This window comes from Episyrphus balteatus, chromosome 3 (assembly GCF_945859705.1).
Source record: "Episyrphus balteatus chromosome 3, idEpiBalt1.1, whole genome shotgun sequence".
NCBI classification, from domain to species: domain Eukaryota; kingdom Metazoa; phylum Arthropoda; class Insecta; order Diptera; family Syrphidae; genus Episyrphus; species Episyrphus balteatus.
Genome location: NC_079136.1, coordinates 9,163,817 through 9,183,132, shown reverse-complemented (window position 1 = coordinate 9,183,132; position 19,316 = coordinate 9,163,817). Strand labels below are relative to the sequence as shown.

General features: G+C 29.2%; 1 protein-coding gene across 1 annotated transcript in view; it reads left to right on the top strand.

The window, feature by feature from the left end:
• Nucleotides 1-5,765: 5,765 nt before the first annotated feature.
• LOC129916625 (fatty acyl-CoA reductase wat-like) overlaps nt 5,766-19,316 on the top strand; it is a 92,806-nt gene continuing 79,255 nt past the window's right edge. Inside the window, exons 1-3 of the mRNA XM_055996676.1 lie at nt 5,766-6,134; nt 16,319-16,811; nt 16,872-17,535. Coding sequence (XP_055852651.1) covers nt 5,932-6,134; nt 16,319-16,811; nt 16,872-17,535 — 1,360 coding nt within the window. The 5' untranslated portion in view covers nt 5,766-5,931. The remainder of the gene's footprint in view (nt 6,135-16,318; nt 16,812-16,871; nt 17,536-19,316) is intronic.

Sequence of the window (19,316 nt, the reverse complement as noted above, 5' to 3'; positions counted from 1 at the left end):
GAAAACTAGGTTGATAATGAGTATGAAAAAATAGGATTGCCATTTTTAAAACTTGAGCTCTTATTTGGCAACCCTATTTTAAACGGAAATTGTCAAATAACTAATACTGTCATATCTTAGTAGTTTATGATCAAATAAGAAAATTTTTTGGCATGACAAACAAAATTGTAAATATATATTAAGATTTTTGTATTGCTGGATTATTTTTATATTTATTATTTTATAATGACATCCATGGATTTATAGAAGTAAAATAAAAATATTGTAAATAGTGAGGAAAATTAATAAAATAATTTAAATAATGAAGAACTACAAATATGAGAAATAAAAACGAGCCTCTTTGATCAAAAGAGAACGAATTTTTACATACTTAAGAGGTAGGTTATAGCGATCAGGAAAATTTTTTAAACAAATATTTTGTGATGTTTTCATTCGATTTTTTTTGCATTTAAAAAAAATATTGCAACTGAAAAATGTTTGCCTTAAAAAAATATTTATTGCTTTTGAAATAAAAAAAAAAATCATTTATTGCAAGTAAAAAAAATTGCGTTGAAAAAATTTTTATTGCAACTGAAAAATATTTGCATTAAAAAAAAAATATTTATTGTAAATAAAAAATTTTGCATTAAAAAAAATGTAATTGCAGCTGAAAAATTTTACAAAGGTTAGTGTTTTATATTAGTCTATTAGAATTCAAAATTCTATTGAAATGGGTCAGGGGATGTCAAAGTAGCATTTTCTTAAATCCCCCATAAACGACGTCATTATTACAGAAAAGTTCTCAGTTTGAGTGCTCCATAGCTTATAAGGTTCAAATAGGTTCTAACAAATATAGCAAATACAAACAAGTTGTAAAAGAAATTTGTTCTTTGTTGGATTTTATACAATTTAAAAAATCTGAATTTTTGCGAAAATGTGAATTTTTCGGAGCCTTCCCGATTTCGTTTTTTCCATTAACGACTCAAAATAGGGGATCAGATCTGGTTCTAGAGACCTCTCAGCATAAGTTATGAGCAGTTGGTAGTGAAATGAAAAAGATTAAGTCAATTCAGATTGGTTCTAATGCCTCATAAAATATCGATTTTCGTGAAATACGAGCAATCTTCAGAGGCTTCCCGATTTATATTTTTCCATTGTCGAATAAAAAAAAAAGTATCAGAATATGTCCAGAAGAGCACAAGGCATAAACCATGAGTTGCACGCAGTTATCTGAAAGAAAAGTCCAAAAACGCTCCACTCTGATATACAGGTCGGAACAAAGATAAAGACACATTTTTTCGCATTTTCTATCATCGTAATGTCATGATTGACTGTTATTTCAAGTTTGATTTTACAAATATGTAATAAACTTGACCTATAAATAGTACCTATCTACACATTTCGCAAGTAAATCGAAAATATTACACATACGACACAGTGTACAAAAATTAATTATTCAAAATTTTAATTGTTGTTGTTGGCTTGTTATGACTTGTGTTTGTCTGTGAACTCATAACATTCAATTTATTTTTTTTTTATTTTTTGAAAACGGTTCAAGTAATTTAAATTTTATTATTATTTCAATACATCAATAAGTAATTGTTATTTGGTCCCAAAAAACATTTGTTTGTCATTTTATTATGATTACTTTATCTATAATATTTGTATTCAAGTGCTTTAATCAATTCGATAAAGATTTCCTAATAGGCAAGAAATTTTCATAACACAAATATTTAATCTTCGTATGCGCACTCCATTTAAATTATACATAAATGGAACAGATTTATTCCATAGTCCTGGGGAATAATCTAACTAATAATAATTATTATGGTGTAATCATTTACATACATATATTTACATAAAGGAATTGAACAATTCCAAACTAATTTATTTGTGTACTATCAAAAAGTTCAAAATTGTGTACAATTCGATTTTAAATCATACTATGGTATTGAAAAGCTAATGAAATATTGCCCAAAAAAAGTAAATCAACCAAAAATTGGTATTTCATAATTTGATATCTAATTTCATCAATCGGTTTTGTAGTTTTCAATAAATCAATAGTAATATTTGATTATTTCAAAATTTGGTGCGAATTAATTATTCTGACAGGCAACGGCATATAAACGTTTTACTTACGATACATGTAACATGTAGCTACTAAAGGACTATAAGACATTTAGGAAACAAAACTCGAACTCGAGAAAACAATCAGACATTTAATAATTCTGTCTAACTATTTCCTGTAAATTCAATTTTAAAGTAGATATTTGCTGTAAATTTTGTAGTTAAGAGCTTTTAGAAATTCCCTAAAGAGAAATTGGAAGTTTTATTTTCAGGATCAAAATTATGGCAGATACTGTTAGATAACCAAAATGAAAATAATTACATTTTTCCAAAACGGCTCCAACGATTTTGATAAAAATAACTGTGTGTAGATACTGTATTATTTTTGAAATAAAAAAATTAATTTATAATCGGTACCTGACTTTCTCAGGTACTACTGACCGATTTCAACGAAAATTATAACAAAGAAATAAATAGGTAGCCATAATATTAAAACTTAGCAAAAAAAAAAAAAACAGTTCAGTTTTTTTTAAACATTTACAATATTGTTTTTGAAAACTAATTGATAAATACCTACATACTTTCCAAACTTTGGTTTTTGATGTTGATCAATGATCAATTTATGTTTATGACCAATTTTGGAAAAATTGTATATAAAAAAAATGGTTTTCAAAAAAGAAGTCAAAAATTCTTCTTCATAATAGAAATCAAATTTTGTCATGCGTTTAAAGTTTAAAACATTTTAAAAATGTAAAAGTTATTTGGTGACCCCATGGCAAAAAATGGTTTTAAGAAAAATGAGTTTAAAGTTTTGATTGTAAAAATCTTGCGAAATGAAGGTTTAGTCTCCGATTCCTGTACTGTACAAAAACTCTTTTGTACATCGTTTTTGAAATGTTTTAGGAGAGATGCAGCCAATTATTCAAATGGTCGACAAAACAAGTAAAGAGGTAGATATAATTACCCCTTAAGTAATACTCAAAAAAAAGTTAAATATTTGAATAAAATGCATAAAACGCTTCTATTAAATTTACAAGCAAAATTATAACCGCTTAAATATTGATTTTCCCTTACCTTAACCCTTTACCGTACAGTGGCTCATATATGAGCCAAACCATAAAAAGCATTAATAGTTTAAAGTTTAATACTTTAAAGTTTAAAAAAAAAATCTAGTTTTGTTTATACTTTTCGAATTAAGTAATATAAGGCCCCTAAATATCATTATAAAACGCCATCTATAATGATTAAGGCGAGCATAATTATCCGCTTAAGTGGCCGAAGTGGTGATAGGCATTATGGAGAATATTTGAAAAATTGAAAATTGAATAAAAAATATAAAACAATGAGTGAGAACTTTTAAAAAAATATGCCAATAAAGGATATAATGTGATTATAATTGCTAATATATTTTTTCTTACATTTATCAAGTTTTAGTCATTTGAAAGTGGCATTAAGTGAATGGATCATATATGAGCCACCGTGCAGAAATGTTGCTCTCCTGTTGGCCCATATATGAGCCATCATGCAACAAGGGAACAAAGTCTCTTTTTTTCTTATTATCTTTATCCGTTTTTTTTTTACGTTTACGTGCGGAATGTTATAAATTTAATTTAAAATAGTTTAAAAGGCCTTTTAATCTATTTTATTGAAAGTCATACAGTTCCAGCGCGTAGTTTTTACGTATAATTAATTTAATTTAAAATTTTTTTTGTTCGTTTTCTGCTCAATGTGCCAAATATGATCCAAACCGGAAAACCCAAAATTTTCCGACTTTTAATCAAAAAATTGAAAAATCCTGAAACACGTGTAATTTTATTTAACATAATCTACCATATATATTTTTTTCACGCAAAAAAAAAAATCATGCGGTAAGGGGTTAATATTGATGATGCAATTATATTTTTGTTCTCCCGGAATTTTAAAAGATATTGTGAGTTTCACCCTAAAGGAATTAGCATTTCTCCGGTTTCTTGTTGTTCACCAAAGTTTAGGAGAAGAATAGGTCATTCCCTCGCATACTACCTGTAAGAAATGTTCAAACTCCAGGAGTTTTCGGGACGTGAAAAATAGGGGAAAAGTAAAATTTAGCTTTCGAGGGTGGAATCTTGTTCAGTCTAAAAGTCAAAAGTAAAGTCACGAATAAATTCTAACAGATTTTTGAATTCGATATAAGAATACTATAAATTGAGTACTTCAATTTAAGTTTTACCTCTACTCCCAAAATTTGCTGTGGGCTCTTAAACTATATCAACTCAAAAAAAATTTGTACCTATTTATAACTCATTTTATTTGTTAATGGAACATTTTTCGGAGCATCAAACCATTGAAATAAAATTTTCAAAATATTACTTAATTTCAATTAAATTTAACCCTCTGTAGGCACACCTCTTTTTTGTGACGTGATAGGCACACGGGTGCGAATTCGGTTTATACTTTTTCATGTCGCTAGAACTTTTTTCGGTCACAATATTTTATAAAGAATAAAGTATGAAATTGATGTAGAATATTCCGAGCAATTCAAATATTGTATTCAAAATTCCGAAAAAAAATATTTTCACCCTTATAAAGAGACTTTTTTGTGACCACTTTTTTGAAAAATCGTAATTTTTTTTATTTTTGTCCTGCCAAATTCGCACCCTTGTGCCGACAGAGGGTTAAGTAGAAGCGGAAAGAGGTAGGAATGCGTTGATTTATATTTATATAGGTATACCTTAGATTTCAAGAAAAAATAAACTTACTTATTTTTTCCATTATTTTTATCATTTACATGCTTACACTGTCATTATACACAGAGAAAAATATGACCACCTAAAAACTAACAGATTGCCATATTATTTTACTGCCCATATATTTTATAAGGAAATCTTATTAAAAGCAACGATTAATAAGGTTTTTTTTAAGAAGATTTCTTATTATTTTTATGGAGAAAATCTTATTAAAATTTTTTCATCTTGGCACTAGAACAAAAATAGCAATCAATATTTTCATAGCAGGTTGGTTCAGGTGGTAAGGTGAGCGACTAATAATTTGAAGCCTCCGGTTCGATTCCCGGCCTGGTCGTCTTTTTTTTTTTTTTTTTTTCGAAACCCTACAAGTGCAGATTTTAAAACAATAAGGAAAACCGATTGTTTTAATAAGGTTTTTTTCTTGGATGAAAACCATAGAGAAATCTTATTGTTTTTGTTCTATTTTATGTGGTTTATTTTTCTCTGTGTAGTTATTTCATGAATACCTCACAAAATGACAGTAAGAGTAGGTATGATGTAAAAAATTGATTGTTTTTGTAAATGTTATTAACAAATTACTAATTCAATTTTTTTACTGTTATGATCCTACTAAAATATTGTTTAGTGTAAAGACCAATTGATAACAGCATTTAATGGTTTTACAACTGTATACAAAAAACTGCCTTTAACTAGTATATCATATCACACAATCTCAATCTAATTAGAATTTTAATTTCATTAACAATGCTCCCTTATCAATTCATAAGTTAGCTTACTACTATAACAAGTTAAACGAAAGATTTTGTTTTCAATTGAAGAAAACATTAAGATGTAGAGTTGCCAAATACATTGAATATAAAATTTTACTTTGTGATCTTAGATTATCAAGTTCTAAGTCTAATGGTATGGTCACACTGACACACTGATAAGCTTTTCATTCTTAAGTACCTTCTCTCCTAATATAAAAAGCTTCATTTGTTTGTTGAAAGATCCAGTCAATTTACTAACCAAAGCAATACCAGTATACATTTATTTAATGCCCGAGGCGGTCTAGTGAATACAAAATACTAGTTTATTTTATTTTGTTTATTTTGAGAATTTTTATTTTTTGTTATTTAATTTTTTAACCTAAAACTGCAGTCTATAACTTGTTATTACCATGATTGTTGAGTTTATAATTCTTTTGGGCATAGCCCTGTATATTTTTTACAAATGGTCAACTGCCGGATTTGATTATTTTGAAAAAATGGGTATTCCTTATGATAAGCCATTTCCATTATTTGGCAGTCAAAAGGATATTATTTTGCGTAAAGTTTCAATGTATGATAATATAAACAATCTTTATAAGCAATTTAATACGAGGTAAGTTGTATTTTTTTTTGTTATGTGTTGTTGATAAAAAAAAATATAAATTTTTAATTTTTTATCTTAAGTGGTTTTTATTTGTTTGTATTATCTGTGGTTTTAATTAATTGTGTTTGATAACGTGATTGAATTTCAACAACTTACTTAGGGAATGATGCAATATGTGTGTGCAACAATTTAAATTGGTTTTATAAATGTTTGATAAAATGTGATGCTTACTGATCTCGCGTCATTAATTTGAATTGAAATGGTTAGCATGTTCTTGTTCATTTAGAGAAAAATCTTTATATAAACAAATGCGTAGTATCTTTTGTCTGTTTTCATTAGATATTTTGAATAAATTGTTTTATTAGAGAAATGTATAGAAATGTAAATGAAAGATACAAAGCGCACTGAGTGAAAAGATTTAATCAATTAACCATGCAGTCGCGTCTGAACGACAAAAAATCTAGATGACTCCAGTTAATCACATCAAACCAAGTTGATTGTGGTTTAAGTGGCTATTTACATATATCTTCCTCGATGTCAATATTATGGGGTTGATGTAGAAAATTCCTTAAGCGGTTGCGTCGATGTAAACATTCCATGAATTTCCACCTTTCAAAGAGCTTAGTTTTGAATCTTCAGTTGGACACAGTTTTTTAAGGTTTTTTTGTGAAGGAATTTTATTAACATTTTCTTTAAAACGATCAAGGCAAGCTTCACAAGAATCAAACAGTTTAAACAATTTTAATTGCTTCTATTTCAATACTAGCAAGTTAAGCATTTCGTTGTTAGCAATTTTTTCCATTTGTCATTTTTGGAAAATTATTTTGTTGGTATATTTCAATTTCTGAGTTAAAGCTGTATGATATTGCTTTTTTGATGAGGTTTTCAGGATCTCTCCTTTGAACAAGCTGAGCTCTTCGTGTTCTAATTTTATGGGAGAGAATATTTTTAATGTGTAGACTCTTCGTACTTTTGATTCGATTAAGATTTCTTACTTGTTGATATTGTTCATGACCCAAAAAAAAGTACTTTCCAATTTAAATACTTATACAATTTTACTAAACCATTAATTCTTGTTCGGGACTTTGATAATAAAAGAGATATTGAACACATCACATTTTGTCAGTGCAATGCATAACAATGTTCAAAAAACCAAACCAATCCGATAATGTTTATTTAATTGTATTATAACGAGTTTTCATGATTTTCTACTTCCCGATGTTGCAGAATTTAAGCAAAGGGGAATTTTGGAAATCTTTGATCTATCTTCATAATTATTATATTTTTCCGAATGTTTAGGGCTTTGAAATAAATCCGTTCCCTCTTATTAATAAGTGCATAGATTAAATATTTTGTAATATGCAAATTTCCTGTCACCTAGGAAAAATCTAAATATTCTATTTGATTTAGGCACTTGCACGGAATGATAAAATAGATGGGAGCCATACACCGTGAATAGAATTATTATAAGTAAAGTAATCATCGATAAGTGTTAATTAAATGTCTCTTGTTGCGAAATAACAATTTCTGTTGATGTGCATCAATGTCTATTTATCACAAAGTTTATTGAAATATTTCCCATATATTTTTGTTTGTTCGTTCAAAATCGCTATAGCCGTTTTTGGACAAAATAAATAGAACGCTTTTATCAAATTGATAAGCTGACAGACAAACAGACGCTTTACACCAAAAACTAAAAACAAAATAAAAAAAAAAAATTGTCGGGACTCGGTGGTGTATGAGTACTTTTTTCGAGCTTTTTTTTCTTTTTTTTTATATGTCAAGCATTTCTAAACAAAAATCTAAGATAAATTAAATTAATGAAAGATCTCTCAAATGAAATATTTATCAATGAGTTAAAAAAATGCGATGGAGTGTTTTGATTATTGTTTTAAATTTATAAGTAAATGATTCAGTATTCAAGATAAGATTGTAAATATATTGTAAAAACACTTATCTATGTTTTTTTTTAATATTTGAAGAGGGATATTAAATTTTTTTATTGGACACCTTAGATTTAATCATTAATTAAAAACAGTCACGCGCCCTTATAAATTATGATAATTTTGGATTGTTTTTAATTTTAATGAGATTGAGTTCTTTGATTCATATAAATTGGATTAGAAAATATCACTTATTATTGCATATTTAAAGGCATTTTTCCAATTTTGTTATTCAAAATTAGATTCGTTTAGACTTTTTAAATATGTCAAAGGATATTTTGTTCGAGTCAAAACTGACTACAATCTATGTGGGGAAATGTCCTGTTATTCTTAAGTTTGTTGATATTTCTTTTCGTACAGTACCTCCATAGAAACTGCTCCTAGAATAAAACTCATTGCCACATTTCTGTGGGCTTTTAAGAAAATATTAACGAAATACCAAAAAGCATACGTAATCTAGAATTTTTGGCTTAAATGTCAGACTACATCGAATTGCTCCGTTTTCTGTCAAGGCTACCAGCAGTACATGGCTTATCACCAATAAATATATAATTGGTGACAATATGCATCTCTGTGTGACTTCACTTTGAACTTTAATTTTGCCTGACAATTTTCCTTAGTGTGGTATTTTTATTGGGTTGGGTTCGATATCCAACTTTTTATAATCCCACTTTTTAAAATCCCGGTTTTTGTAATCCCGTTTTCTTATAATCCCGATTGTCATAATCCTGTTTTTTATTATCCCGATTTTGCAATCAAAACTAGTATTTTAAAAAATCGCGCGATTTTTAAAAATAAAACAACTAGTTTTGATTGCAAAATCAGGAGAGTAAAATAATAAAACAAATTAAAAAATGAGAGATTTTTCTAAACGTTTTTAATTAGAACCTTTAACAAAAAATATAATATATAAAAAAAAATATGAAAAAGTAAGGAATGTATAATATTAAAAAGAAAAGAAAGGATTTTCGGAATTTTACCGGATTTTGAAATGCGGGATTATGATTGATCGAAATTTTAAATAAGCGGGATTTCAGAAGACGGGATTTAAAAAATCGGTATTTTAGAAGACGGGATTTTGAAACATTTTTCCGGGAATTTTTTAAAAACGGGATTTTCCACAAAGTAAGCCAAATAAACTCCCTGTAGACGCTTTCAAAAACCTTTTCAGAGTTGATGATCAATATAGGTGAAGTTTTAATTAATATTCAGCTCACTGTTCACTTATGATCCTCAGGGTATTGATGTGATCAAAATAATGAAGACTCCAACTCGAAATTAGAAATCCAGCTAATATTCGGCTACTATTCGGTATTCGGTCTATTCGGCCATTTTTTTGATATTCGGTATTTGGCCGAATAATTCACCACATTCAAAAATAAAAGGCACGTCAAAAATGCTTCAAAATTCATCATTGTTAAACTTGCGCATTCAAGTGGATCCCCGAAATTCAGTTGTTCAAATTTGTCAAAATGGTCATTTAAATTCATGAGAATCAACAAGAACGAATATTTGAATACAAACTGGAGTTTGAGTTCATTATTTTTTGTTAACATTAATTCCATTATTAGCCTAACAATTTATAGTAATACATATATTTAATACTATTTTGGAGATAACGCATCGACTGAATCGTCAAACCAAAATTAAATAAAATAATAAAAAGACAGCTTTTTTGCGTTCTGGCGTCATTTAATTTATTGATCAACTATAGTTTAATTCTACAGCAAAAGTAGATGCAGAGGGGTCAAGTTCAAATAACTTGTATTCTATTTTCATCATAACTAAAGTGCAAAATTATTTTGTTTGCTTAACTAACATGAGAGGGAATCATATTTATTATTAAAATAAATGGCAAAAATGACTTTGATGATGGCGAAAAAAAGCTTTTCAAGAGAGAGAAATAAGCGTGTCATAGTCCGACAAAACATAGATTCAAAGTATTATTGTATCGAGAAATAAATTTTTTTTTTTTTAAATAAATGCAAATCTTTTATTGTTATTTCAGCATGCGGAAACTTTTTTTTTTTTTCTTTATTAAATTAAAATAATGATTGTATCAATAATTATAATGTCTAACATGGAAGTAGAAACGTTTGTATAAATGTTTTGTTGATATTGGGATGCAAATGAATCCAAAAAAAACAGTAATTAAATGAGATAAAGAGATTTATTTCTTGGGAGATTATTTTTTTTTTTTTTTTAAGAATGAGCGTAAATTTGTTATTGTCTATCAGACAGTATTTAAGATTTTTCACAAATTACAAAGTTGTAAGAGCAGACACGCCCACTAAATGAACTATTTGTCATAAATTAATTAACGGTTTCAATCAGCAATTGTCAACAACCATTAAAAAAATCTTTAATTAAAACTTGTTGGCATTCACTAAACATCACGAATTACATTCAAAATTATACAAAAAAAAAAAAACTAAATTTTTCATTTCAGTGTATTCGGATTATTCGATCAGCGTACCCCAATCTATGGAATTCGTGATCCAGCCTTGATTAAACAAATTGCCGTTAAAGATTTCGATCACTTTATCAATCATCGAACTGTTTTCGATGACAGAGATGGTGGTCTTTTTGGTAATTCTTTGTTTGTTATGCGAAATGACAAATGGAAGGATATGCGTTCCACTTTAAGTCCAGTTTTTACTGGCAGTAAAATGCGTCAAATGTTTGTTCTAATTAATGAAGTTGCTCAAGAATCTATGGATTTTTTAAAAAACAAATCAAAATCACAAAAAGAAATCGATTTGAATATAAAAAACTATTTCACTCAATTTACAAATGATACAATTGCTTCGGCGGTATTCGGTTTGAAGGTTAATTCGTTCAAGGACGAAAAGAATGAGTTTTATCAGATGGGAAAAAGAGTTACCAAATTTACAGCTTTACAGAATTTGAAATTCTTTTTGTTTTTCAACTTTAAGTATATTATGAGAGTAAGTTTTGAAAGTTTTTCATGTTCAATAGTTTTTAATTCCTTTACATTTTTAGTTATTCAAAGTGGAACTGTTCAGTAGAAAGGATACTGAATATTTCTTACGTCTTGTATTAGACGCCATGAAATATCGTGAAGAAAACAAAATCATGCGACCAGATATGGTCAATATGATGATGGAAGCTAAAGGAATCTTCATTAACAAGGAAGAGAATCAAAAACCAACAACTGATAAAAAATGGACTGATGACGAAATTGTTGCTCAATTTTTCTTATTCTTCTTTGCTGGTTTTGAAACAACTGCAGTTATGATTGCTTTTGCTGCCAATGAACTTATGCAAAATGTCGATTGTCAAGATAAACTTCGTCAAGAAATCTTTGATGTGAAAGAAGCACTTGATGGAAAACCTTTAACTTATGAAGCTTTAAACGGGATGAAGTATATGGATATGGTGATATCTGAAACACTTCGAAGATGGCCACCAGCAGTTGTTGCTGATCGGCAGTGTAATAAAGATTTCTCGTACAAGGACAATGATGTTGATATAACTATTAAAGCTGGTGAAACAATTTGGATTCCAATAGTTGGTTATCATTTGGATGAGAAATACTATCCTAATCCATTGAAATTCGATCCGGAGAGATTTAGTGAAGAAAATAAAGCTAATATTACACCTTTTACTTATCTACCTTTTGGAGTTGGACCTAGAAACTGCATAGGTATAGATTGATATGATTTATTATTGAAAAATTTAGTATTTATTTTTGTATTTATTTATAGGAAATAGATTTGCATTGCTGGAAGCTAAAGCTATAATATTCTATCTTTTGAGTGAATTCCGTCTCGAACCATCAGCAGAGACTGTAATACCAACTGTATTAGTTCCTTCAGGTTTCAATCTTGAACCGAAGGGTGGATTTGTAATGAAATTAATTCCACTTGAGAATTAAATTCTACAAAATTTTTATTGATTTTAGCATATTTTTTTTTTACATTTTTAAAGAAATTTTCCAATGAATTTTTGGAAGCATAGAAACGGGTATTTTTTATTATAAAAAAATATATAGATACAATAAAACTTTTTGATACACTCAAATAATCATTTGTTTCTTGTAACGTTATACGAAATGAGTATCGTTGAAATAAAAGCATAATTTTAGTAATGTTTATTCGTATCAAAGAAGCATGTTTTCTTGAGTTTTTTGTTTGTGACAACACAGTTAAAATATATTTATTTAAAATAATGGTTCAATAAATTCTGACATTTGAAGAATATTATAGAAAATCTTTAAATAGAAATATTCAAAAAAAAAAAAAATACGGCATTTGCAGCAATTATTCGGAGATGTCTCGAATATTTGCGGTATGTCTCATAGCTTTTTATTGGATCATCCGAAATTAAGAAATCAAAATCCATTTGTTTAATAAGGCAGCGTATCGTAATCCCGCTTTTTAAAATCCCGTTTTTCGAAAATCCCGAAAAAAAAGTTTCAAAATCCCGTTTACTAAAATACCGCTTTTTTAAATCCCGTTTTCTAAAATCCCGAATTTTAAAATCCCGTCAAAATCCCGTCAAAAATTGTTGAAATGCATCCAAATATAAGTTGAAATATATTTAAATGAAATTTCTTTTGATTATGTAGTGTGTACTTAATTTTAGGTGTTGTGATCATTTTAAGTTATTATTAATCTATGGGATTATCACGATTTCATTGTTCCTTTAAAAGTTTAAAGTAAATATTAGTTTGTTAATTAAACATTCCTTACTTTTTCTTATTTTTTGTATATATTATATTTTTTGTTAAGGTTTTAATTAAATGCGTTTAGAAAAATCTCTCATTTTTACTTGCGATATAGGTACTATAGGGCAAGTTTAGGATTCGTAAAAAAAATCGAACTCGAGATAACAATTTTACATGACATTACGATGATGGAGAACGCCAAAAAAGTGGGTCCGGCAATTCTGTCTGTCTGTCTGTCTGTCTGTCTGTCTGTCTGTCTGTCTGTCTGTCTGTCTGTCTGTCTGTCTGTCTGTCTGTCTGTCTGTCTGTCTGTCTGTCTGTCTGTCTGTCTGTCTGTCTGTCCGTCTGTCTGTCTGTAAGAACCTCGAGCTACATCCTAAACTACTGAAGGGATTTTCTTTAAACTTGGTAGTTAACAGTTTTCAGTGATTCCCTAGATGAGAAATTGAAGTTTTTTTTTTAGGACCAAAACTAAACCTGTCATATAACGGAAACAGAAAAGTTGATTTATTTCAAAAACGGCTCTAACGATTTTGATTAAAATTTTTCTGCTTACTGTTACAGATAAGAGCCTTCTTTGACAATAAAAAAAATATTTTTTGTACCGTTATCAACGGTACCTGCCATAGAACGGTTTTTTTGATTTATGAATTTCTCATAAACGACATAACAGATTTCGACCAAATTTTTAATACAGAAACGTTTAATCAATCATTATTTAAAAAAATTTAAAATTTTTCAAAAACCACATTTTTAAATTTTTAAAAAATATTTCAAAATTTTTTTTTGAAAAATCAATTTTTTGGAAACGAGTTGGTGAAAAAATTTGAAATTTTGTTTTAATGTGTAAATTAATTATTTATTCAAAATTGCATATCAACTTTTTTTTGAAAAATGTTAGAAAATTTTTATATATAAAAAATTATTTTTTTAAAAAACGGCTCTAACGATTTTCGAAAATTTTTTTCTAAAAATTCCTTTTTATACTAGAAATAAAATGGCATACTTTGTTTTTTGTAAAAGATCATTTAAAACGGTATTTTATTATTTATAAAAACGGATTTTATTTTTTTTTGTACCACTAACAAAATTCCGTGAAAATGTCAAATTTTCCCTAATTTTGTTCAATAAAAAACTTTTTGAAAAACGGGATTTTAAAAGCGGGATTTTAAAAAACGGGAATATAAAAAGCGGGATATCGAACCCAACCCGTTTAATAATAGTTTTCCCCAGGTAACGTTGGTAGGGTTTTATGAAATTTCATTTTTTCACTTCTATGAAACACTTTGGGAGAAAAAGTCTATTTTTAGCGAAAAAATCCATGTGTTAAATAAAAATGGGATCGGTACGATTGATAGCAAACTAAAATCTCTTATAACAAAATCTCGCATTTTTGAAAAAATCACGCAAAGCAAAATTTCGCATTTTTAACATCTCACATAACAAAATCTCGCATTTTCAAAATCCTGCATATTAAAATCTCGCATTTTAGAAAAAATCTCGCAAGTTCATTTAATTCTTGCTATATTAAAATCTCGCATAAGAAGAATTAGTTTAGAGCGTAAAGTATCTTCAATTTAAATTGCTTTTTTGGCAGCAAAATGTATAAGCAACAGATTAAATGAAAAGAGAAGGTCGAATACGACAAGTTCACATGCATTAAGTCCTTTTGACTCCAACATTAAACAGTTGACCCTGAACACTTTAAAAAACTGGCATAGGCGCCTGACAGTTAACAAACCTTTTCCTTTTCTATTTATCTCTTCAAAACAAAACAAAAAAAAACAGAAGAAGGATGTTCTGGGCTTTCCTAAGCTAGCAATATCGTAGGTTTATAATCTCGCATTGAAATAAAATATTTATTAATTCGCGCTCGCGAATTAATAAATATTTTATTTCAATGCGAGATTATAAATTTCGAGATTTTAGTTTGCGAGATTTTAATGTTGCGAGATTTTGGTAAACGAGATTTTGAAATTGCGAGATTTCGATAAAAAAGATTTCATAATGCGAGATTTTAAGATGCGAGGTTTTAAGAACAAGATTTTAAAATGCGGTCAATCGTACCCAAACCCAATAAAAATTACTTACAGTTTCAAAAAAAAAAAAATTACCTCGTAATTATGCTCGATACAGTTGTTTTGAAGTTAGAGGATCATCGACTTTAAAAACGTGAGTTGTGGGGAAAAAACTTTTAAGTTTTGAAAACCTGTTTTAAAGCGTTTAAAAGGGAGAACGGAGAAGTATGAAAATACTGATAACTTTGCCAATTTCGCTCCAACCGACTCTTTTGAAGGATGAAATTGAACTGGCTTTAGCCAAACTAAGATTATAGCCCTCTTTGGTGCTATTTCTGGTGGTACTATAGTTTAATTAAATAAACTCTACTTTGTTTAATAAATATTAAAACAAAATTTGAATAAATGCATTCCTTTTTTTTTAACGAAACCGTTGATTGAAAGTAGGTACCTGTATTTCAAAGACAGGTCGAAAAAATCATTTTATTCTGAAATAGCTTACGAAAAGTCATTTTAGTTTTTGTATGAGCTATCATCTCAAAGATATTGCGCATTTCAAAGAAGGTTGGTTGTGATGCTTTTTTGTCGAGGCTAAGATAAGCTTATTGGATTCGATAGAAGGTAAGAACTCGACCAACACTCCAGAAAAAGCTGATTAAAACAAGATCAGTATTCAGAACAGAACTCTTTTAAAGAAAGGTTTTATTTTCCTCGGTTCTTTTTCCAGAGGAGTGATTTTTTATCAGTATTATTTGAGAAGCACTTTTTACAAAACCTTAAAAGCTTATGTAGAATCTTCAACACAACCAACCAACTGTTTCTGGGCTCTACGACTCGGCATGTGGTATGTCTGTTATTTCATCAATGATGAACAAGTTGATGACCGAAAACCTTCATAAAATCCTTGTCATCTCAGTTCAATTGCTGATCCTTTACTTCTACAAGACAATCCCTTGTGCAACTTTGGTTGTGACGTCTAAAATATAACGTTCAAACAATTCTAACATGGAGAACTCGTTTAAACAAAATTCGAGATTTCTCTAGCCATTTCCTTTTTCCAGCTATGCAATGTAAATTTTTTATCGAATTTTTATTTGAAGAAATTCAGTAGGAAAACGAAGGTTTTAGGTTGAGAAAAATCTAGCTAATAACTATTTTTTCCTACCTGCTCCCCTCCAACTTGGAGAGCATACACACTAACACTATTCCACGGTTTTTCTTTTTCAAGATAAACCAAACGTTTACTGAATCTCTAAAAAGTTCCGTCGTGTATTTCATTTGTTTTGCTGGGTCCACCATATCCTAAATATATGCAACGTTTTAAACTGCAGCTGTATCACAATTTAGTAGTTTATTTAGCTTTGAAATAAAATTTGAATCATTCAATTTGCATCATTGGTTTTATTCTGTAACTGTGTATTGTCTCTCAAAAAGACGATATTGTAAGTTATAAACATGTCCCTTGTAAAAATTAAGTTTTATTTACATCTTAGTCTTAAGGGAAATTATCAACAACTATCCAATTATGTATTTTTATTTCAGTTTATCTGGACTATTCGACCAACGTATTCCTGCAATTATTATCCGTGATCCAGCTTTATTGAAACGAATTACTATTAAAGACTTCGATCACTTTGTCAATCATCGTACAATATTCACGGACAAAGATGGTGGACTTTTTGGCAATGCTTTAAACAACATGCAAAATGAGAAATGGAAAAATATGCGTTCCACACTAAGTCCAGTATTTACAGGCAGTAAAATGCGTCAAATGTTTGTCCTGATTAATGAAGTTGCCGATGAATCGATGAAGTTTTTGAAGAAAGATGGGCAAACTGAGATCGATTTCAATATCAAGGACTATTTTACACGGTTTACCAATGACGTTATTGCTTCAGCAGTTTTTGGTCTAAAAATTAACTCATTTACAAATGAAGATAATGAGTTTTACACAATGGGGAAGAAAGTTACGAAATTTAGTACCTGGCAGACATTAAAGTTTCTGTTGTTTACAAATTTTAAATCTGTTATGAGGGTAAGTAATGAAAAGAGGTTGTACAAGAGGTAGTAATTTGTTTTCGTGTTTTATTGAAAGGCTTTTAAAGTTACTCTGTTTGATCAAAAAGACATGGATTATTTTACAAGACTTGTAATGGACACAATGAAATACCGTCAAGAGCACAAAATAATGCGACCTGATTTGATTAATATGATGATGGAAGTTAAAGGTATGTCTATTGACAAGAAACCCGACGAAAAATCAGTAGTACCCAAGGAATGGTCCGATGATGAGATTGTGGCACAATTTTTCGTATTTTTCTTTGCTGGATTTGAGCCTACTGCAGTATTAATGGCATTTGTTTCCCATGAACTCATGGTTAATCCTGATGTTCAAGAAAAACTTCGTCAAGAAATTATAGAAGTTAAAGACAATTTAAATGGAAAACCATTGACTTATGAAATTCTCCAAGGAATGAAATACATGGATATGGTTGTTTCGGAGACTTTAAGACGATGGCCTCCAGCTGTTGTTACCGATCGAGAGTGCAATAGGGATTTTCATTATAAAGATGACGAAATAGATATAACTATAAAAGCTGGCCAGCATATTTGGATTCCAATAGTTGGTTACCATATGGATGAGAAATATTATCCAGATCCATTAAAATTCGATCCAGAGAGATTTAATGATGAAAATAAGACAAATATTACACCGTTTACTTATTTGCCATTTGGTGTTGGTCCAAGGAATTGTATTGGTAAATAGCTTCTTCTATCATGCATATTAGGAATAGTTAGCAATATTTTTTCTATAATTTTCAGCTAATAGATTTGCATTGATGGAGGCTAAAGCTATGATGTTTCATCTTGTTGGAGAGTTCGAAATCAAACCATCACCGAAATCTACCATACCGATGGTTTTGCAAGCAGGAGTTGCCAATTCGGTACCAAAAAATGGATTTTGGTCAAAGCTAGTTCCATTGAAACCTTAGTTTAATTAGAAAAAGTATAACACACTTATAAAATTAATCTCAAGAGCCTGAAACAAAAGCGCTTTAAATAAAATAATATATAATAACGGTTTGTGTTAAAATGTAGGGTAAAAGCGGGTGAGATGGCGCGGCGGGGGAGATGGCGCACTTTAAATATCTTGTTCATTTATTGCTCTAAAAATGTATGAAAAAAATTTTTAGCTTTCTTTAAATATTTTAAATCGAAGTAGCCAGTAATCGTTTCTTTATCTGTGATACAAAAAATGAAAAAAATTTCAAAGCAAATCATGTGATGATTTTTTTCGAATTTTTTTTTCGCTCTTTGTTTTTTGTTCCGATATTTTGTGAGTCGTTGGTATCTTAGATGCCCTTGATACACCAATACATACAAGAGAGTATAAGTTATGCATTGCGTGTGAAATCTGAGCTCTAGTGCTATTTGGTTTTTATGGGTGCTTGCGAATAGGAAATATGCGAAAAAAGGTGAGATGGCGCAGTTTTTTGCGGGTGAAATGGCGCATTCCGTACAAGAATTTTTTAATTGAGTATAATGTTAGCATGTGCCATATCACCCTCAAAATATTTTTTTAAGTGATTCAGCCAAGTTCAAATTTTATAAAAAAGACGAGTAGTTGCAATCTATTATATGGCATGCATTGGTGCTTGACTCCTTCACATCGTTCAATCATTTGTGCAATGAATTTGGCAATAGAAACCTAAAACAAACTTATGCGCCATCTCACCCACCCTATAGGGGGAGATGGTTTTTTTTTAACTTTTTTTCTATATTAATTTAAAAATATAAACTTAAAATACAAAATTCTGTAATACAAACAATACGTTGGATATTGAATATAGAACATTTTTGCATTGTTAGAAATATGAAATGTGGTTTACTTTGAAAAATATAACGAAAACAAAAAAGGTATGCCATCTCACCCGCTTTTACCCTATAAGAATATTCACCCAAATAGTGTTACTCGTCGAAAGTAGTTACCCTATAGAAGACAAGATTCTACATTGTCAATGGCACGCATTCAAATGATTCAAAAAATAAAACCTTACTTGAGTGAATTCCAATCTTGTTTTTTCCCCTAATCGAGTTTGAATGATCGAAATAGAAATATTATTTATCAATAATTACACGGTGTAACACTCAAAATATACGCGGGCGGAGACCTATCAGGTTTTGTAGAGCTAGTCGCACTGAATACGAAACGGTATTTGAAAATCCCCTAACACCCCCAAAATCTGGAGTTACGGGCAAAAAACGGTTTTTTGGACCTTCACCCATTGAAAAAATTCTAGCTTCGACATATTTTTACCCATTTTCGATTTTTTTACAGTTTCTGATAGAAGATAAATATACCTTTTTAACAATGTATAAAACATGTAACTCGGTTAAACCACTTAGAATTTATAAGATGTCAAAGTTCAAAAATTCAATTTTTTTTGTCATTTGCCGAACTTCGGCATCAATTTAAAGTATATGTTTTCAAAACAACATGCTATTTAAAAAATATATTCTAAAACTATATCTATTTCCC